The sequence below is a fragment of the Melospiza melodia genome, chromosome 6 (genome assembly GCF_035770615.1).
Source record: "Melospiza melodia melodia isolate bMelMel2 chromosome 6, bMelMel2.pri, whole genome shotgun sequence".
Classification (NCBI taxonomy): Eukaryota; Metazoa; Chordata; class Aves; order Passeriformes; family Passerellidae; genus Melospiza; species Melospiza melodia.
In genome coordinates this window covers 49594984-49617320 of record NC_086199.1, presented here as the reverse complement: position 1 = coordinate 49617320, position 22337 = coordinate 49594984, and the positions used below count along the sequence as shown (strand labels likewise).

Sequence of the window (22337 nt, the reverse complement as noted above, 5' to 3'; positions counted from 1 at the left end):
CCTGGGTCAGTCCATCCATGGGTGAGTAACTAGCCAGCATGGGAAACTTCAGGAAACTGCCCACACATTCTTTATAGTCACTCACAACAATCACCTTTGCTTGTTATAGCTGGCAACATGGTTTAAAAGTGATCTTTTACATTTCTGTTTCCAAACAGATGCATTCCATCACTATTGTGGAGTTCTACTCCTGCCTCCACTGTGTGAGCACAGAGACTCAGAAGCCCAGTGGCAGAAAAGGGCAAACCACAACTTAATCACTACTTAACAGCACTTTCCCACCTCTGAAGTACCTCGTGCCAGCTATCTCATGCCACAGGATCCACTGAGATGGAATTACTCCTCCTAATCTTTCTGTGGCTGCAGCACATGACGATCTACCCAGAGCAATCATTGATGCAGGTCGAGTGCCAGGTGCAGTGAAGAGCAGGGTGGCACTGGGTCCCTGAGTGTGGCCTTGTGAGCTCCCCAGGACAAGGTGAGAGAGGAGAATTTGACCCCATGCCCTCAGAAGACTGATTTATTATTTCATGACATTATATTATATTAAAGAATGCTATACTAAAACTATACTAAAGAAAGAGAAAGGATACATCAGAAGGCTAGAAAACAATGATAATGAAAGCTCATGATGGACTCCTCAGAGTCCAACACAGCTGGCTGTGACTGTCTATCCAAACATGTGAATTGTTTTTAATTAATGGCCAATCTCCAGTCCACATTCCAGAGCAGCAAAAACATGGAGGATCTTAGGCTTCTCATCTTCCCAGGAGAAGAAATCCTGGCGAAGGGATATTTCAGACAATGTCACAGTGACACCTGAGGAGCAGCAGCATCCCTGAAGCTCTGTCTCCACACGTCTGCAGCCACCAGAACACGAGGTCTGCCTCAGGGATGCTGTGCTCCCATTTCCAGGCAGCTCTGAGCTATTCCAGCCAGCAATGCCAGCAGGTGGTGCTGCCCACTCGTGACCAGCTGGTCCCATGGAAAAGGGGCTCTGGGACTGCAGCTCTGAGCAGTTAAAAAACAATTAGGCTGGTAAAGTAGTCTGGTTTTATCTAGTTAATTATTTAGAGTTTAAAAAAAAAATTGATGCTTTTGTCAGCCAAAGATTTCAATGAGGCCACGGAAGATTCCTTGTCTCCTCTCTCTTTCCCTCTACCTTGTCTTTCTTCCCCTCTCCCTCATCAAAATAAGCCAGAATGAAGCAAAAAAAGGATTGAAATACTTGCACTTAAAAAAAAAAAAATTAAGGACATTTAAATTTCCTGTGAATCAGGTAACCTTCCAGCCAAACACCTGAAACAAAGATTTGTGCTGTCCTGCTCAGAAAGATTTTGGAAGCCCTCAGAAAAAGAATGACATCAATAGAGAAAAACACATAAAGCCACAACTTGGGATTCACCTGCAAGAAGGTGGACATGCTCTGACTTTTCTTACATCACTTAATGAAATATTTATGAAGATTTATTTTAGATGAAGGGAGGGCAAACATTGTAAGCATACCTAGAGTACCTGCAGTTTGATAAAGAGCAAGCACTGTCACCTATTTAAAAAAGCTCCTTAGGAAAAAGCCCAGGTATCAGTATTTCAAACAGAAATCCTGACACCTGAATATGATTTAATAATGAGGAACTAATTTTCATATTAGAGAAAATCTCTATATAAAGAAAAAAAATATATACTTTTTTCTATATCATCCAAGTTATTCCATTGGTAAGATGACTATCTCCAGAAAGATACAAAGAGATGCTTTAAACAATAAAAAAAAATCTGTTTCTGAAGGAGTTTATAGGCCTATAAGTAAAATATAACTTTCCCCACATTAGCATCTGAACCTATCTGGACAGAAATACCTGTCTGTAAGATATTGCCGTGTAATAGAAAACACATTGGTGTACACACACACCCTTCCACAATTACACCCAGCTCTGAAACACTCTGCAATGCTAAACCTCCCACAAACAGCACAAATATTGTATTTTCAGAAGCAGGCAGCTTACAGACTAATGGAAGCAGCTCATGATTCCTCCTGGACAGTATTTCCTTGGGTGTAAATTCTGCTAAATGCTTGGTGATGTGCCTCAAGTGTTGCAGTCCTGGCTTTGCCTGGGATCCTGAAGCAGGAGCCACCTGAGCAGGTCATTGGAGATCTCCAAAGTGGTATTTGCAGTTTTCCAATGAAACTGTGTACACAGGGTATTTGTCCCTTAGCTGCTTGTTTGGTTCCCTTTTTGTGAAGGTTTCCTGTTCTTATAAGCAGGGATCTCTCTTTCTCTCTGGTTATGTCTTCGTCTCCAACCACATCTGCCTCATCTTTCTAAACATCAAAGTCTTTCAAAAAAAAGACCATAAATTTCATAATGCTTCCAGTGAATCCACCAAGCCCTTTTCTTGGCTGACACTTCTGTAATAAGCAGGTACGTTCACTAATTAAAAGAAAATTATTTAACTGACAAGGATGATGAACACACAAAGACAGGGAAGACATGAGAGCCTACAACAGTAGCTTCTTCAAGGAAATGGTGCTGCAGGAGTTTTAAAAACCTTTGCAAAAATAGTTTTCTGTTTGCACAATAAAACTGTGCATTTGTCTTCTTCAGTGCTGACATGTAAGTGAAAAATCCCAGCCATCCAGACTGCCACTGGGTCTGATAGCATGAGCATCTACATGCTCTTTACACTGCTGCTTGGATGAAAACTCCTGTCAGACTCCATTAGTGGCAGAGCCAAAGTCATCTAGAGGGGGAGGCAAACGTGAATGAAGAAATATTTAACTGTGTGACCAAGTGCAGATCCCAGATCCCTCAGAGACCTGCTGTAACAGGCACCTTAGAAACAGCACGCAGTATTTTCTTGCCATGAAAACAGCAACCAAACAGGGTCAAAAAAAAAAAAAAAAAAAGAAAAGAAAAATTCTATTGACTAAGTCTGAAGAAAAAAAAAATTCACAGTCATGAGCAGGATGCTAGCAGGGTCACAGTGCTCTCACTATTTAAAACAAATAAACAACAAAAACAAGGGCAGTAGAAGAAACAGAAACACTAAGGGGGATAATTAGTCTGTGTCACACAAGCTGAAATCTTGGGAGAAAAGGGAATCAATGTGTAAAGCTTCTGGGAGGTTCAATAGCAACAGCAACTTGTGCCAACACACAGGATTGCAGCTGAACAGGTGGATTTTGTTTGTTCTTTGGGATTTTTACCCCCCTCCAGTTAAATGTAGTAAGTTACTCCAAAAAGCCTAGGAGTTTGCTGTGAGGAGGTGAAGAGGCAGATGAAATCCCAAATTAACACCCATCTGGGGGCAAATGAAAATAATGCTTCAGGATGAGGGAATGGAGGATGAAAAGAGTAGGCTCCTTTCTCCACACCACAAATTCTTCCCAGCACTCTGATTTCTCAGCCTTTCCAAGACACAGGCATCATAAAGAGGAATCATATCATCTCACTCCAAATCTGCACAGCTGCTCCTTTCTGAGTGGATCTTACCTCCAGAGATCCCAGTTGGCCATGACCCTCTGGAAGCAGTCCTTTCCATTCTGATTTGTATTTCACTCAGCACAAAAAAGGCAGAAGAAGGGTGCTGGGTGTCTGTTGGGATCCACCAGCTCCCCCAGCTAACTCTGTGTCCAAGATGCCACCAGACAACGTTGCTGTTGCCATTTTTCCCTTTATTTTGAATCACCATAGACAACTGCTCAGAAATTCAGAAAAACAGACTCTGATGCTGAGCTGCCACATCAGACAGAGTGAAAAATAGTGGCTCACGCTTCTGTAGAATAAAGGAGGCAATGTATCATAGCTAGGCTGAGTTACATCCAAAAATCCCTTTGATTTTAGCTAAACCAATAACACAGATTATTTTTTTTCCCTGCTACTTTGCTCCTGTAGACAGCTCTTGCCTTGACAAAAGAAATTATAGTCTTAGAGACTGGTATTTTAAAAAGGAGTGAGGCCCTTGACTGAATGACTTCTGAAAAGTACTGTTTTCAAAGACATTGTCCAAATGATTGGAAAATGAGAAATTGGTCCAGCTGGGGAAGGTTTCTTACACAAAGAAGTTTGACGTTTGGGGAATGCTGCTTGTACATCTCCACGTGTGGTGATGAGGTTTAAGTATAAACCTGAGCTCAACTACACAAGTTCTTAACTCAACTTCACAAGTTCCCCACAAGTTGGGGAGTCATATGCTTCATTAAGAATTGATAACAAATCAAAACTTTTGGTTTTCCCTAAAAAAAGAAACAAACACTCACACTCTTCCAAAGGTGTTAATGGGAAGACTGCAAGATCAAGCACTTAAAGGTTGAAAAACAACCTACATCAATTTCATTGGCTCCATTTAGTGAGGAGCTGCTGAAAGGAAAGGTTGCACTGTGGGCTGCTTTAGCTCTCTAGGTCTGAGTGGGTTCAGCTTTTTGCTTCTCCCTGAATGATGTTTGGCCTGATAAATGATGGGCAAAACTGCTAATATCCTGTTCTTCTCTTCCACATTCTCTCACAAACCCATCTCAGAAACTGCCAGTACCTCTGTTGGCTGATTCATCCATATTACAGTCCTCTAACGTACATAACTAGGCACTTTTAAAAAGTGTTTAGGGGTTTTTTAATTACCTAAAGTAAATGAATGTAGAACTCATTAACTTTTAGAAAGAAAACTTCCTATTAAAATAATAATAAATGTTATTCAAGAAAAAAAATGCCATTATCTTACAAAATCTTATCACTGTTTGATTCAAGTAGTTATTTTATGTTTCTGTAGAAATAATGCTCAGCTGAAGAGTTCTCCTGATCCTCCAAAGCATCAAGTCCTGAAGCAAAGCCTGTCAGTCCGTGCTGGTTTCACATTGTTCACTCACAGCCCTGACACACTCCATGTGGAGTCAATTTTGATACAAGCCATATAGAATTTAAATACTGAGGTAACATCCAGTGCTGTCATTCCTCCCTGCAACTAAATGTCAGCAAGAAATAGAATCTAAAATTGGTCTGTAACTATGGCAACTAATGAGCCATTCTGACTTGGAGTCCCCAAATCCAACATGTGACCATCAAGGGATTCATTCCAGTTTGAAGATGCTGCTTCTCAGAGAAGAAAATCTGCTGCTGCTTGTGCCAACATTTGTGTGAGAGCCACCAGCCAGGCTGGAGAGCTGGAGCAGGCTCAGGCAAACAACTGGGAGAAAAGCAGCTTCTTTCTGAAACTGGAAGGAAGAACAGACACCACCTTCTGTGGATGCTAAACACTCTGGGTCAAGGTAAAACCCTGCAGAAAGCACAAACTGTCCAAGCTGACAATGATGTTCATAGTCACAGCACAGGGGAACCAAGGGCTGGCTCTGTGATGAGGACTAATGGGTGCCTTGAGGCTTTGGATTTTAATTTCAATTTCAATAGGCATTTGGGATCACACAGCTCCAAACTGAACTCCATTAATTCTGACAAGGGGAGGTCATTTCATCTGCCATGATCATGTCCTCCTTCTCAGAAGCTGTTCTGAAAGAGTTGTTTAAGGAAACTCTCCTAAATATAAATTAAAAGATATCCCTATAGCTAAAAAGTTCTCCTGTCTTTACCAGGGAGCAAGGTATTTATTCTCTTTCATATCTCTGCAAGGAGACCCTTTTTAGTGCCACGGCAGTCAAGTGAAGAGAGTTCTACCAGAAGCAGCTGAAGTCTCTACCAGGAGGGCAGATGTGGTGTCTCATGCACAGGTTTCTCCTAAATTTTTTTCTCCTAAGTTTTTTCTCCTAAATTTTAATGAAGTTAAGATTTAAAATGAAGGGTCACTATTTCCTTCCATTACATTCAGAGGTTTATTTTGGTAGCATGTGTATGTTCTAGAAATGCACTACAGCCCAGATCAGAAGAAAGGATGTTAGTTGCTAGTCAATTCTTTAAAACAAACAAATAAAACTGAGTTCTTACCAATTTTCTTTGAAGATGTAAAACCTAACAAAACACAAAATACTTTAACTGAAATATTTTGTCTACCCATGTAAGCAGCACTTAGCATTGGTTTGAATATTGGCTTTCCTGGGTGGGTAAGAAAAAAGACATCATAAATTACAGCTTTTAATTCTGGGAAACACAAATGTTGTTGTCTTGTAAAACGAGCCACATTTCATACTGTGACAAAATAATTAACCCCTTTGAAACTTAGGACCTGTTAGCCAATTTTCTATTCATAAGGAAAACATAGCTATGGGAACAATGGTATAACTCAGGAAAAATAAGCAAAGAGAAAAAAAACAAGGAAGAAACAGGATTGGGTACTTCTCTCATCCATCATGGATCATCACTGATCCCTCTCGAGGCACAAGGTCACCACCATCAACTAAGGTCTTGTAAGAAACATCCAGTGTGACATCCCAGGTGCATTCAGGAAAAGCTGCCAGTAAATGTTAATGACAAACAGGTGGGCCATGGATGTGAGGAAAGACAAAGCACAGGATGTTTCACACTTCCTCAAATTAATTTCTATCTAATTAATTCATCTTCATCAGATCTGGGCCAGCTTAGCAGGAGTAGCAGAGAAAATTAATATCTTAGGGAACTACAAAACAAAAAAAAAGGTGTAAACTCTACTAGGAAGCATCATGTCTTCATTAGTTTACTGGTATTCCAAGGAAAAAAAAAAGGGGGGGGATAAACAAAAAGCAAGAAAACTTGCAAAGAGCAAGCACTACGATGTTTCATGGGATCTGGAGAAACAGTTAAAGCAGTAAAGGGGAAGGAGAAAACCCAACAAATGAGCCACACACAGAATGCCCAGGGATTGCTGAGGGTACAAGACATTGTTTCCAGCTGGTGCCTGCGTGGATGTGGCAGTGGGGGTGAGCACAACGAACCCTTCTCACCGTTCCTTTTCCTGCCCTCGTCTTTTGCCGCTTTCTGCGGTGCCATCACTTTCTGCAGGGAGCTCCGGCCGGAGCTGGGCTTTCCCGACCCATTGCTGAGGATGGAGCCGTTCTGGCTCGGGGAGCGGCTGCAAGAAACCATAGCAACAAGGCAGGACGTGAGTTCTCCCTCCTCAACCTCGTTTCAAGGTTATTTCACTCGCGCGGCTTGCATCACTGAGTTTTCAACTCTGATTTGGTACCGAAAGGAGACAGAATAGAAACAGCACACGGCAACACGGTAAAGGTAGGAGCACAGTGATGGGAGGGGAGCACGACTTTCCCAATTAGTTCAGGGCTGATGGGCATCTTGGTGCCTTGGAATGCTCCTCGTGCATAAGCCCCACAATGATAAAAGTGCCACCACCGAGGACAAAAAGTCCCGTTGTCAATTCAGGGTCGTTAACCCAGACGAAATAAAGTAGACCTTTGTTTTAGGATGCATGGCTAAATCGATTCCTTTATTATTCAGCCTGCATTTACAGTCAGCTGTTGTCAGCCACAATGCAAAGAACACTCACTCACTTTGCACGTATGCACACACAATAAGAAATTTCTCCTTTTGGCACATACCCTGGTTTAACCAGCGCCCTCATTGGCTGAAACCCCTAAGAAAATGCTTGTTTTAATCAGCCATTGCTCTTCCTTGTCCTGAAACTGGTCCCTGCCCAGGGTGAGGAGGGAGGGCAGGGCAGAACCACTGAGCATCCAGTCCCAGCAAGGAGCAGGGACAGAAATAAGCAGCAAGTGAGTGAGCTCCCACCACAGCTCCTCTGCTTTTTGGGGTGTACAAGTCACTCAAATCCTAATGCACAAGTTGACAAAAGCAGACCACTAGTAGATAATAGCACATTTAGTGCTAGTCAGCACCCAGACACAGTCACTTTGTTTTTACATGTGAAACTGCCACAAAGGGAATGAAAACACTCCACAGGACCTGTGTAGTTATTCACAAATCTGCAATGTACCACTGGGTTGTCATGGGCAGTGACAGGGTGATGTGAAGAGGTTACACTAGAGGAAAATAAATGGGCCTAGGCACAGAGGCTTCCATTTGCAGAGGAAAAGAATCAAATCAAATTCTATTGCTGTCACAATGGTTTTATAACCAGAAAATGGTACTAAAACAAAACAAATGTCAAAACCATCCTGTAAATCACTGCCAATACTGTATCATCAGCTTGAAACATTCATTTACCTCCAGGTCTGGCCACCCTACGTGGTGTAAGTAGAAAGCATTCACTGTGGTCAGAAGAGCAAGGGACAAATATGAGAAAAGCAATTCTTGGGGATTCCCTTTTGAAGATAGCCTAAGTGGAAATATGTATAATTTGAGACTGGCTCTTTCCAGCTACAGGACTCCAGGAGAATTCAGCATGCAACCCCACTCAGTCCAGCCTGAGGGTTTCCTTTGGAAATTCTATTAAAAATAAGTATTCTTGAGAAGCAAGATTCCTCCCTATAAACCTGTCTGTCACTGCTAAATGGATAATCCCAGCCCAGTATAAAAGATCCATCCAGGGACAGACCAACACCTGAAGAAAATCTGCTCAACTTGGGAGCACAGAAAAGAAGCGAACATGGATAGCTTGCACAATGATTTCTGTGGTGACACTAATCCAAATATTCATCCTTTTTAAGTGGTCCTCATATTATTAACTGAGAAGTTTCTTTCAGTGGTGATAGCAAAGATACTTTGATCAGTTACCAGCCACTTCATGGCTGTCTGGTTTGAATTGACATTTCCAGGCTATAAAGTACCCTGAATGAAAGAGCAAATACATAAAGGGCAAGAAAGATTTCTTCATCTTCAGCAACCATTAAATTCCATTTCCAGACACAGCTCCTGGGAATCAAAAAAAAATGAAATTCTACATGTTCTTACTTACTCCAGTAATCACCCTGAAGGAGGGAAAACTAACTCTTAGTTATTTGCTTAGAAGGGCACCAAGGTTCAGCACATTTTGTTATGAGAATAACTTTCTTGGATCGAGTTTGCTTATCAGCATTTGTTTAAAATGGTGCAGATTAAGTGGGGGATTTCTGCACTCACTCAAAGGACTGAGTGAAGTGTTTAATCACTTTGGGTAGAGGATTAATTAACAGGGCTGATTTACTTTTTTTTTGTGTGTGTGTGTGTATTTACACATGGCTTTGGAGAGGTTTCAAAATATTTTAAAGTACAATTCCTGCAAAGACTTGACCTGCCCAGCACCAGCAACCGCTGAGGGTGTCACAGTCATCTTCCAGTTGTCATTTCTTCAGTGGATGGAAGGCTTTGGAAAGGACAGGTGCTGTTTGGTTCACATAGACCTAACCCTCATATTGCAGTGACTTGGAGCCTGAACAGCACCTCACTGGCATTAAATGACAGAATAACAGTCTCCATCCAATTGCAGCTGGCTCGCTCCTCTCTGCTGGTACACCCTGCAGACAGCCCTTCCCACATTCCAGGTGATTCACTGCCCAGCCAATGGAATATGATAAACCAGGATCCTTCTGTCTGTTTTTCTGCAAGGAAAACCTCAGCTGATGACCACTGGGGATTATCTACCCACCCCTGCTATCCTCCCGCCTCACACCATGCTGGCTGACACCTTCCCCTTCCAGCATGTCCCTGACACAGTGTGCAGCAACACTGTGCTGAGTATTCCAAGATTTCCCATTATTCCAGAGGGGGAAATATCAGACAAGATGAGATGACTCAGCTAGGAAGGCTTGGTTTTCTCTAGAATTTCTCTGCATTAGTCAGCTGCTTTTCTTGTATGTTATCAAATCCCTTCAAGAGGCCAGGCCCGTGGAATGCCTGTGAGCCACACAACAACAGTTACCTCTATTCAGGCTGTTTGTCTAACAGGTTTGTTTTCCTCTCTTCCCTTCAGTATCCATCCTCAGCTCCACTCTCATTTAATGCCAAGGAGAGTGGATCAAGGAAAAACTGGCTTCAAAGCATGCAAAACAGCTGGGATAAAGGGATAATCTGTTTTCCTCGCCTGCAAGGACCAAGACAAGGAATATTCAGCTATTCTGTTGATGGGTGAGGGCAGACATGAGGTAAAACTTCCTAACAGGAAAGGCAGGAGAGAACAGATTGCTGGAGGAGGTTGTGATCATCCCACCAGTGGAAGACTTTAAAATAAGGTAGATAAAGTTGAGTTAGGGGGGCTGTTGGACCCTGCAGCAGAGAAGAGGAGCCATATAGCTCCCTGGGGATCTTGAATCCATGATCCTACAAGCCTAGAGACTTCATATGAAGAGAGTGCAAACCTGGGACACTTCACCCTAGACACTGACATCATCTAGTCTATTCTTACACTTCTAAAGTTTGGTCCTACTGTAGATGATTTGGATCTAGAAGTCTTCCACATTTAGTGGATATTTGGGGTTTCCCCCTCTGCTGGTGAAGGCATTGGGTTCAATTCTGAAGTGGGAGAGCCTGCCAGTGGAGTGACAGCAATTTACAGTGGCTGAGGACCTGTCTTTTTGTTGCTTGAGAAATTACCAGTGCTCGTGTTACATGTGACATTTGGGCTCATCTTTATGGAGCACCAACATGCACACAAAAGCCACTTCACCTCCTCAGTAAGACTTCACTTGGTTTTATCTCAAATTTTGCAGCAACATTACCCAGCACAGACCAGCGTCATGCCCAGGATACATCATGGAGGGGAACTAGATTACACTGAGTGCCAAACCTTTCAGCAACCAGCAGCACATATCCTCTTTAACCCCTGTGTGGAAAGGCAGCAGCTGCCAGCCCATACCTTTTCCTTGTTTCGTTGGATTTGGCAGTTTTGATGGTGCTCCCATCCTGGGTTGTTTCCCTCTCCTGGGAGGCAGGAGCATCTCTGACTGGAAGTGGAAGGATGACAGTCTCCTGAGTCACAGGTAAAACCTCATCCTCTGCTCCCTGCTGGCCCAAGTGTTGCTTGGCATAGTCAAAGCCTTGGACTGGCTGCAAAAAACAGGAGAAATAACAGAAATTTCTGGCGTGTATTAGATTTAATAGAAATTTTCAAATTCAATGTAAAATTTTTCACTACTCCTTAACTTGTTTAATTACATAAGTGACAGGTTAAAATACATAGATACAATGTGAATACCCAACAGGAAACCAATTTTCTCATGAGATCTCCATTCCACACATTTTAAACATGATTAGTTAGTATAAAATTGACCTTGGCTAACCTTTCTTACCCTGCTGTAACACCCCCAGAAATTACTTTGACAGACAGTGGGAGAACAAGGATGTGGAAGAAAAAAATTGGGAGTAAAAAAAAAAAAACCCTACAGAAAACTTTCTTTGACAAAACCCTTGTGCTTTCAAAGAGGGTGGGAGTAATTTATTCCCAGTCAAGCCAAAGTAAAAAAGGCACACATCAGAAAGTTTAATGGGCAACATTTTCCAGAAAGTAATCTTTTTCAGATCAGTAAAATTAGATTTCCCCTGGCTTGCCAGTTGCCTACTGGGAAGGATATTACTGACTTCACTTGTTTCTCTTGGGAAGTGGCATTTCACCAGAGCCTTGCAGCAAGGCAGTTCCTGCCCAGCAGAACTAACACATGCCTTCTGGGCAAAGCAGCCAAGGAAAGGTGGATTCTCTCAATGGAAAAACTGAACATTTAGACAAAACATGACTTTCCAAACTGCACTTTCAGCTGGAAGGAAAAGAGAATGGGAAAAAAAAATAAAAAAGAAAAAAACCCCAACAACAACAAAACCAACCTGCATTATCTGTTGGGAAAAAAAATCTGAAAAGTAAATTACTCAAAGAAATTCATAACCACCTCCAGAAAACCTGTTCTTGTTACACTAAATAAAACTAACTTACCAAAAATGGGAAGGTTGCTCTTCCTGAAGTAAAAAGACAATTGACAAAATGCTAAGAAAGGACCACAAAACACTTCAAAGCTGAGGAAGTGCAGGTTTTAAACCTCACACATACTTTGGAATTAGTTCATGAATACTCCATGTTCCTGCCATGTCATCATTGAATATTTTAGTTCCAAAAGAAAATAAGCATGAGGAAAAAAAGTGCTGTTGGCACAGAAGAAGGACAAGCTCTGAAAAGCATTTGCTCTTGTTGTGTCCCTTAGTAAATCTGGGCTGCAGCTCTAAATTCTGATACATTTCACAGGTGATCTCAGTCTGAAAATAATGGTGCTGTTTTTCACTTTTTGAAACATAAAAAATGCTTTTGCTTTGTGTGGACCTGCATGGCATTCCCAAGCTCCTGCTCAGACTGAGGCTAATGGTTCCTAATGTGTTTCCATCCTTCAGCATTCCTCTGATAAGAAGCTTCAATGCATTAAAGAGCAAGCTAATGCTGATAAGGGACAGCAGTCAACTCCACAAATCACCCCCATGGAACTTGCAATATATCAGAGAAATGCTAATTCACCATCACCCATCCATGGCAAGCAGGGTATCACAAAACAGCCACCAGCAAATGAAGGAAGGGAAGCAGCAGCTGTGTGAAGAACAGTTAGGAAGAAATTCTGCACAACATCCTACATAATAATATTGTTAATTAAAATATTGCTTTTCAACCTCATTAAAAATATTAAGACAGTTAAGACACCCCTAGATATTCTGAAAAAAGGTAACAAGAGAGAAGAGGTGATTAAATCAGTTATTTGAAAGAGTCAAATAATTTCAACTTAATCTCTTAATTAAAAAAAAAAAAAACAAAAACAAACAAAAAAATCACCTCTCCAAACAAAAAACAAACCAAACCAGAATCTGCAGGACATGAGAATTACTGAAGAATTCTGCAGTGTCCCAGCTCAGATCTGCCCACAGGAAGAAAATGAAGGATTATTTTAATCATCAGAGTTCTACTTACCACCATGTCCAGTAACAAACTGCAACAAAAGGAGAGCTGAGAAAGTCATCCTCATCAGCAGACATATTGCATTAAATAAAATTTGTTCTTGGATCCCTGCTCTGTAAAAGCCCACAGGAGCAGATGGTTCTGCCACCCCTGGAGGGAACTGGCAAGGCTAAATCAAGACCAGGCACAGCTGAAGCACTGCAAATGTAGATGTCCAATACATCCAAAATACTGACAAAGACTGAAGGACTGAGATTCTAATATTGCTTTTGAAATAATAAATGGAGAGAGAGACACCACTAGATTACATTGCCTGGCAAAGGGCAGACTGAATACAGTTGTTTCTGGGACTCTTTTTCCTTGTAATGATTGTGAAAAAGACTCTAAAAATGTTAAAAAAAATATGGGGGGGGAAGGGAGGGAGGGAAGGAAGGAAGGAGGGAAGGAGGGAAGGAGGGAAGGAAGGAAGGAAGGAAGGAAGGAAGGAAGGAAGGAAGGAAGGAAGGAAGGAAGGAAGGAAGGAAGGAAGGAAGGAAGGAAGGAAGGAAGGAAGGAAGGAAGGAAGGAAGGAAGGAAGGAAGGAAGGAAGGAAGGAAGGAAGGAAGGAAGGAAGGAAGGAAGGAAGGAAGGAAGGAAGGAAGGAAGGAAGGAAGGAAGGAAGGAAGGAAGGAAGGAAGGAAGGAAGGAAGGAAGGAAGGAAGGAAGGAAGGAAGGAAGGAAGGAAGGAAGGAAGGAAGGAAGGAAGGAAGGAAGGAAGGAAGGAAGGAAGGAAGGAAGGAAGGAAGGAAGGAAGGAAGGAAGGAAGGAAGGAAGGGAAGAAGGAAGGAAGAGAGAAATAAAAGGAAGAAAGAAAATAGAAAGGAGAGAAAAGGGAGAGAAAAAGAGAGAAATAAATAGAAGGAAGAAAAAAGACAGGGAAAAGACAGGGAAAAGACAGGGAAAAGACAGGGAAAAGACAGGGAAAAGACAGGGAAAAGACAGGGAAAAGACAGGGAAAAGACAGGGAAAAGACAGGGAAAAGACAGGGAAAAGACAGGGAAAAGACAGGGAAAAGACAGGGAAAAGACAGGGAAAAGACAGGGAAAAGACAGGGAAAAGACAGGGAAAAGACAGGGAAAAGACAGGGAAAAGACAGGGAAAAGACAGGGAAAAGACAGGGAAAAGACAGGGAAAAGACAGGGAAAAGACAGGGAAAAGACAGGGAAAAGACAGGGAAAAGACAGGGAAAAGACAGGGAAAAGACAGGGAAAAGACAGGGAAAAGACAGGGAAAAGACAGGGAAAAGACAGGGAAAAGACAGGGAAAAGACAGGGAAAAGACAGGGAAAAGACAGGGAAAAGACAGGGAAAAGACAGGGAAAAGACAGGGAAAAGACAGGGAAAAGACAGGGAAAAGACAGGGAAAAGACAGGGAAAAGACAGGGAAAAGACAGGGAAAAGACAGGGAAAAGACAGGGAAAAGACAGGGAAAAGACAGGGAAAAGACAGGGAAAAGACAGGGAAAAGACAGGGAAAAGACAGGGAAAAGACAGGGAAAAGACAGGGAAAAGACAGGGAAAAGACAGGGAAAAGACAGGGAAAAGGAAAAAGAATCAGCCCCTCCCCTCTGTTGGTATACTCAGGTACAGTCTGACTTTTTTTTCTGTGCCCTTTATCAAACTGATAAGGCTTGTTTTCCCAAGGCAGGCAGCACTTGCTTTTGCTTGTGGGTCTTAGTCTACAGATCTTATCTCTCCTTACCTGCCAACTTATTCTTTCATGGTCCAAAAAAAAAAAAAATTAGTTGAGGGGACAAATGAGATTCTAGACTTTAAAAAAGCATGCTGTGAATTAGAAAGTAAGGAAGGCAAAAAGTTAACATTCATCCAAAACCTCAAAGGAAAAACAGTTCCTTAAGATAAAAACAGCATTGAAATAAAAACATTAAAATAAAACCCCATCAGAATTTCACCAATTTGAATTTATACTTCTTTCATCTTACAGCTAGGGAGAAAATTGGAACAAATGGTATTTTCCAATCTTCCTTTTCCCTGCAGCTGCATCCAGATGTCCCTAACTGCTGAGGCAATTCACAACAGCACCACAATTCCCAGGAGAGCTCCTACAAACTACGCTGCGTACGAGAGCTCATTCTGCAAACTTCATTTCTTTACCCTTCAGTGTGCCACGACACAGAAGTCACGCCTTCATCGCCAGGCTCCGGCAGCAGCCCCGCCGCTCTGCTCCGTGCCCCGGTGCCCTCCCGCTGCCGCACACGGCGTTTGATGGTGGATGCGTGGTTCCCCTGGGCGCTGTCCCGCCGCAGGACGCGGGGATGTGGCAGCCGCGCTCCGGCAGGACCCGCAGCCTCCCGCCCTCCCTCCCCCCCGCAGGACTGCAGCACCGAGCAGCTCTGCCCTGCCCGTCCCCTTGGAGCTGGGCTGCTGGAGCCAGCACACGCACCTGGCATCCCAGCAGGCAGGCGGCACATGGGATCCTTGCTGGCTGCTCAAAAGGGGTCACAAAAGTGCTCCGGGCATTCTACAGCCCATCTCGGATGCACGGAGGCAAAATACCAAAGCGGCTGCTTAAACTACAAATCACTCCACGGTGACTCCACTTGGAGCAGAGTCAGCATTAATCAGCAGTCTCGGGCACTTTGCTCAGCCATGAAATACAACAGACTCGTTTTAAATGTGACATGAGTATGTGTTCATTTGTAATCCCAAACTGCATGAAATATGGCAATTACAGTTCAAGCAATTATCACTAGCCCTAACACTGGAATTAAAAATAAAACTAAAAATCTTCTTTTCAAAATTACCTTCTTTCCTTATCTTCTCAAAATATGTTTCTTAGCCTTATTTTAATTAAAGATGCTGAAATTAGGAATGACCAAACCAGTCCATTCCCAGTACCACTGCAGGATTCATCTTCCACAGTCCATATACCAGCATAAACTCTAAACTAGACCTGGCAGAACCTTTCTGATGGAGGCATCATTGTGAAACTAAATGGAAAGCAATTTAGTTTTCATTTAGAAATGCACCACTTTTCAGATAATGAATTAAATTAAATTTTATGGAGTCTCAAAATAAACCGGAAAGGGGAAATGCTCTGTGGAAGGGAACCTTCTGCACTCCAGCTGCAACGAGAACAAACCTGCAGGGAAAGCTGGAAAACAAACCTGCAGGAAAAGGACTGTGGTGTGGGTGCTGGGAGCTCAGCACCAATTGTTTCATTCCAGCAACTGCAGATCCAGCTCCCATCTGATGCTTTGAAGGCTGATGCAAATGTAACCAGCCTGAACAGGCTTCAACCTGAGTGTGTATCTTACAGCCTGATTAAATCTGAGGAACAGTAAAAATCCAATTTTGTATTTCTTTTTGGAATGAAAACAATGGATTAAAATATGAAAATACTTTCAAGTTTTTCCTGTGCTATAATTTCAACCAGCAGTAGGTTGTTTTGGGTTTTTTTATATAGCAACTTTCTTCAGCTGGTAAGCATCCCATATTGATGGGCAGTTCAAAACAATGTACAAGGTTTACCTCTTTTTTTTTTCCCTTTAGCTGGGACCAAGATTACATATAAAACCAATCAAATGGTGCACAGCATTGGCAACAACCCCTAATAAAGCATAATTTGCATTTTTAGGGGCTTCAATGGGGCATCTAATAGCACTGCAGTGATATTAATTCCTGTCTGTGTTTGTGATATTGTGTGTTACACTTTTGCAGATCTAGTCTTAAAACTGGATGGCTAATAGTGGATAAACAGATGAGCACACTGGAACCAAAATGGAAATGTCTTTTCTGAATCATTTTTGATACAAATGTCTGGTTTCCAACTGGCACCAGCTGCACCCATCTGCAACGAACCTAAGATAAGGAGAAAAGAGCTGTCAAATGCCTCATGCCTTCCTTCAACTCTCCTTCCAATCTACATTTTTCAGCAGAAGCAACAGAGCTGAAATCTCAATAATCCTGCTGTCTGTAGCATTAAGAAACCAAAGAAAAAATTCATCATCTCAATCCCATGCCAGCAGAGAAGAGCAAAGCCAGCTAAAAGGGCAAAGGAACAGCCTGACTTATACAGAGCCTCATAGGCTAAAAACTCCTATCTTAGGTTGGACCTGATCAAGAGCCATTTAATACCAACATTGAGAGGGCAGACTTTTTCACTATGGAGATAAAAGAGTATTGTGTGACTTTTTTTTTTTCCTATCAGAGGATCAAACTGGAAGTGCATTTGATTTGGGAAAAGAAAATATTGTAATTGATATGGATTAGTAACTTTAAGAAAACCATAATTCCTTGAACCTGACCAGCAATATACATAAATTAGAAAGTCCAAAACACCTAAAAGAAAAATAGCAGTAGGAGAAAAAAAAAATCAAAGAATGTCTATTCTGGATTTTATGGGGGAATCAGAAAGGGGAAATGTTCTGGAAGGGGACCTTCCAGCAATTTGGGAGGAGAACTTTGGTTAGGGCCAGATCTGAATTGCTACCAAACTTCAGACATTCCCACCTTCAGCAGGCAGGAACAGCTCAGGCTACAGATCCTACAGGAGATGTCCCGATCCAGGCTGTGAGTACCAATCCTTTCAGTTCCAAACATCCTTCAACTGTGTCTATCCAAGAGCCACAGCCTCAGCAGGCAAATGGACCTTTGGATGTGGGGCTGGGTCACTGACCTTGGCTCTCTGAGGCAGGTTCATCATGGTGTCTGGTTTGAAGTCGTTCTTGTTCTTCCTGCAGAGCACCGCGGTGATGATGATGATGATGACGGTGACCACCGCGATGGGAGCCAGCACGGCTGCAATGATCCACAGGTTGTTTGGGGGGTTCTTCACCACAGCTGCAGAAAAAGGCAAACCACCAGTGGTGACTTGACTGGGAAAGGCTCCTGCTGCTTCCAGCCTTCAACTGTCTCCATGTAGAAATTAGTATAAAAAGTACTGCTAAGTAATCTAGCTTTCTGTACAAGGGAATACCTCTTTTATTACTTTAATAAGAATAAAAAGGGGAAAATCAGCAACACTTTTTGTTGAATTTGAATTTGATTTGTTGAATTTACAAATCCCTAGACTCTCTTTTCTTATTTTTATGTTACCTGGTTATATGCAAAAGCAGACATCCACTCCAAAGTCAAGATAGATCCCATCTGAGATATCACTCCAATGATTCACTCACACAATAAACAAACAAATAAAAGGTGCAAATAATGCATCCTTAACTATTTTTCAAACACAAGGCCAGCTTAGAGCAAAGTAGCATATCATGTGTGTTAAAAGAACACGCGTGGAGTCCATACACGGTGTCAAAGACTGACTGGCTCAACAGGAGCAAACTGGCAGAGCTTTTTAAAAAACAATGAAACTAGCTGGAATAGTTACTATCAATATCAATAAGGCAATAAGAAGATGCTTCTCTTGTGCTCTAGAAATAATTTATCATAGTTAAGGTCAAGAAGAATTCATTATTTCTGAAGGACTAGAAATAATGAGGCTGAAAAGAGCTACTTGCAGACATATTAATGATGACATCAGGAAAAGGGTACATTTCTGAAATGCAGCAAGGCAAAAACATTTTAGACTCCATTTCATCAGAATAATCTCTCTTAGTTATGAACCTTCAACTTGTTCACACATCCTCCTGTGACACATTCCCAGTTCTCTCATTTCATTTTGTTCTGGAAAAACAATCAGACAACCTCTTTATGGTGCTGAACTTTGCTGTAGTGGAATATTTAGTGGACTTCCCCATGCTATCCCTGTTTATTTTGCTGTGGTACTGGTTGCTGGTGTGGGCAGGCAATTGTGAGAACACCAGCACAAAGCAGCCGTTCCCATTTCCTGGGGGACCGGCGTTTTCAAATGTCATTGAGCTTATGAGCTGTCGGGGGCACTCAGCATCTCTCAGGATCAGACTTCAAATACAAACCAGCTTCTTCTGCAGCAGGCACTGGGAACTTTACAGTTCTCCAGCTGAAAGCCTGGCTGGAGCCTGAGCCTGTTCTCTTTGTAGATTTGCAGTGTTTTGCAAAGCCAGTGAAGTTTTTGGGGGGATGTAGGAACAGCACCATTAGGCTCAGAGCTTGAGCACAAGACTGCAAAAAGGCCAGGTTGGAAACTTTCAAGGTTTACTTTTCAACAGACTTGCAGAATTCTTAATTATTGACTTTGACATTTAGTTTGGGGATGAGAGGGCTGTAGGGAAGGAAACGGAATCTGAATTTTAACAAATAACAGAAACTTTAATTATAGTCTGCTGCTGTGGAAGCAGCAAACAATGGTTGAAAAATTATACTTATGCCTTCTAAGGGATGCAGAGGAAATGATGACCTTATGGCTAATAGGATAGTCATTTAGGAGTCCTAATTTACATCTTTAATTCAGTTACCAGAACCCAATGTGACCTAAAGTCAACCCATGGTTCATTGAACTCAGTAAGACTTCAGTGGAATTTGAAACAAGCCTTTCATTCTGTTGTAACTCAGTCTCTGGCTTATAACACAGGAACATCCATTTTTTGTGTTATTATTCGTCTGTCTCATTTAATCCAGCTATGAGCTCCCGAGGGTACATGTCTTTTCTCACAGTATTTTGGGACAGAACTTTTCATTCTGCTAGAACAGAAATTATAATGAGCAAAAATGAAATCCACACAAAGTATTTTATGCGGCAATGCAGACTACAAATAACCATGTCCAAAAGGAAAGAAATTGTGTTTTTTCCATAATAAGGTATAAAGATGGAATTACTTCCTACATTTCAAATATTCTACCTTCAGAATCTCACGTACCTCAGGTCACAATTTCAGTTCCTGTCTATTCTATTTTTACACTGTTCTATGCATACGTGGCTGGTATGAAAATCTACAGATGAATGAGGCTGCCTTATCAGACCATGGAAATACAAAGTTAGATGATGAGCAGTAGCTTCCATAATTGCCTAAATCCCCACATAAATATAAATCACATCATTGCACAAAGAGCTAGGAAAATGCCATATCTATCTCTTCTATAGTAAAGAATGCATTAAAGAAATATTCTCATGGAAAACAAAATTACTTGGAATGTAAATGCTGGAATTTATGGAATGGAGATCCTTGGGTTCAGCTGAATTAAAGTCAGAAGCAGACCATGATCAGATCAAATATCAGATACAGTACATGGTGCATTCTGTGGAAATTGTATCATATTTCAGTCTTCTTACTCAATCCTATGTTTATGGATGATACACGAATTACTTATTATAGTGGTCTCTTCTTTTCCTGTCACAATTTTACGTAATTATTTTAGTACCACCACTCCTCCAGGCAGATATAATTGCACCAGGGACAATTTTATGTTCTGTTTCACCAGTAAGGAGATCCAGTGCAGAAGTCTACTACATAATTTTGATTCCTTGATTCTTAAGAAATACTTTGGTAAGGTGGAGAAATCCAGTTAGCAAAAGGCATGAGTTTATACATTACATGGAGCATAATTATACATTATGTTAACTGCATGAAAAAACACTCCAAGCTTCACCACAGGTTTATGACTATGACAAGTATATAGGAATATCTAAAAAACCATCTAATATCTATAGGAATATCTAAAAAAAAAAAAAATCTATAGGAATATCTAAAAAAAAAAATTTAAAGAAACCTGTGTCAGCATTACACATTATGTTAGCTGCATGAAAAAAACACTCCAAGCTTCACCACAGGTTTATGACTATGACAAGTATATAGGAATATCTAAAAAACCATTTAAAGAAACCTGTGTCCACAATCACTCAGTAACTGATGAAGGTTTTGAAAGAGAAATTTGAAAACACTTTACTTTTCAAGAATGGAGTATTTTTGACCACATTTTTCTGAATGATACTATCCTATCTTGAATCTGAAAACTGCCCATATGCACAAGTAGCTCTTTTCTACTTCACTTTTCTGATTTGTATCTAAATATTTTTAACAACCATGTAGTTTTCTTGGTGAAAATTGTTATTCAAGGAAATAATAATCCCTTTGAGATAGAAAGAATCTATACTATTTTGATGAAGTCAAAAATAAGGGACATCTTAACAGCCACCACATTTTACATTTTTTGGCCAAGTTACATGAATAGCAACTTTGCCCCAGTCATCATTAGTGTGTGCTGTCATGGTTTTGTCAGCATCAGAATTAATTGTGGCTTTGCATAGTGCTCAGTTCATGGAATAAAGCAATGGTTAAGTATGGAATTTTTGAAAGGACTCTTACGATCAGCTTGAACTTGGATGACATAGCCCAGGGTCAAGGCCATCCTCTGCGAGTCAACTGTACTCAGAATTTTGGCAGCTGCAGTGCCCAGCAAAGGCTTCCCGTTGTATAAAGTGTAATATGTCAGTTCAGCCGGCTCCTTGGGTCCTGGAATACGCTGAATTTTGACCATCTTTAAGGGAAATAAAATAAATAAATTGAGGAGAGAAAGAGAAATAAGCTGTGTTTGTGTTACACCACTGCAAAACTTGCCAGAAGCTATTTGGAGGCAGTGTCCACAGGGAGCACCTTCAAGACCGCCCACAAGCATAAGCTCCATGCAAATATCCTCATAGGATCAGAGTTCCTCCCCTTCAGAGCCCAGGCTATTAAATCAGTCAGTCAGAAAAACAACTAAAATTCTTCTTGAAAAAAAAATTAATCATAATCCTAAGGTAAAACCCTACACTAAGAAAAGCATGCAGCAAAGAGGAAAGGATCAAATTTTTAGACATTACAGTCCTCTGTAAAGGGGGAATTTTTATAATCTGTTCTAATACTGAAAACTCTACTTTATTGGCATATTGCAGTTGAAAAACAGCCTCCCATTTTCCTTCTATACTTATTATTTTTTTGTCCCAGGTTGATAACAAAGGAATCATGCTTTTCCCATTTTATTCTGCAGAACACTGGCAGAATTTTTCCATTGTACATCTACCTTTTCTGAGAGTGGAGAAAATGTCAGATATTTCTAATGATGAGAAGAAAAAGGAGTTTTATGATTCCTCTCCATTATGCTATGGACAAAAATTTTACAAAGGTTCACACTTCTGGCAAGTAAAATGTGTTCCTTCTTTTAAATTCTTTCAGTGGAACAACACAAAGAATTGTGTGGGCAAATGGGAAATGCAATTACTTGGGTTTATACCTTACAATAAACAATTCTTGGAAAACAATTTAATTATTTTTTTTAAAATAACTAATTTTTGAAGATTGAAGAAGAAATCTTTTAATTGCCCACAGCATCATTTGGCTTAATGGTGAGAAAACAAAACATGATCAGTTCAAAATACTGAATGAAAAATGCTGTAAATAAGAGAAAGATGATTAATAAATTACTCAGTCTCAAGTCTCTACTTCATAGCATGATCTGGGGCCACATGATTTGATGACTAACCCTGTATAAATAAAGGCTGCCTCTTACATTTTTTTTCCAACAAAAAGAGAAAAAAAAAGAAATTCTAGCTTTGAGTTACCTAGGAAACTTTTATCAAGAAGAAAGAACTTGGAACTCTTCATTATGCTGAATACGCTAAAATATGTACTTTGTACCAATCCTCATAGCAACCAGAGAGAAAATATTTATGAACACTGATTAACTAATGATGATT

The 22337-nt window shown here is 41.0% G+C and overlaps 1 protein-coding gene across 1 annotated transcript in view; it reads right to left on the bottom strand.

Annotated features, from left to right (window-relative positions):
* Positions 1-22337, bottom strand: part of KIAA1549L (KIAA1549 like) — a 136102-nt gene that overhangs the window by 38718 nt on the left and 75047 nt on the right. Inside the window, exons 10-13 of the mRNA XM_063159490.1 lie at positions 20968-21139; positions 17412-17575; positions 10666-10856; positions 6863-6990 (exon numbers count right to left, since the gene is read on the bottom strand). Coding sequence (XP_063015560.1) covers positions 6863-6990; positions 10666-10856; positions 17412-17575; positions 20968-21139 — 655 coding nt within the window. The remainder of the gene's footprint in view (positions 1-6862; positions 6991-10665; positions 10857-17411; positions 17576-20967; positions 21140-22337) is intronic.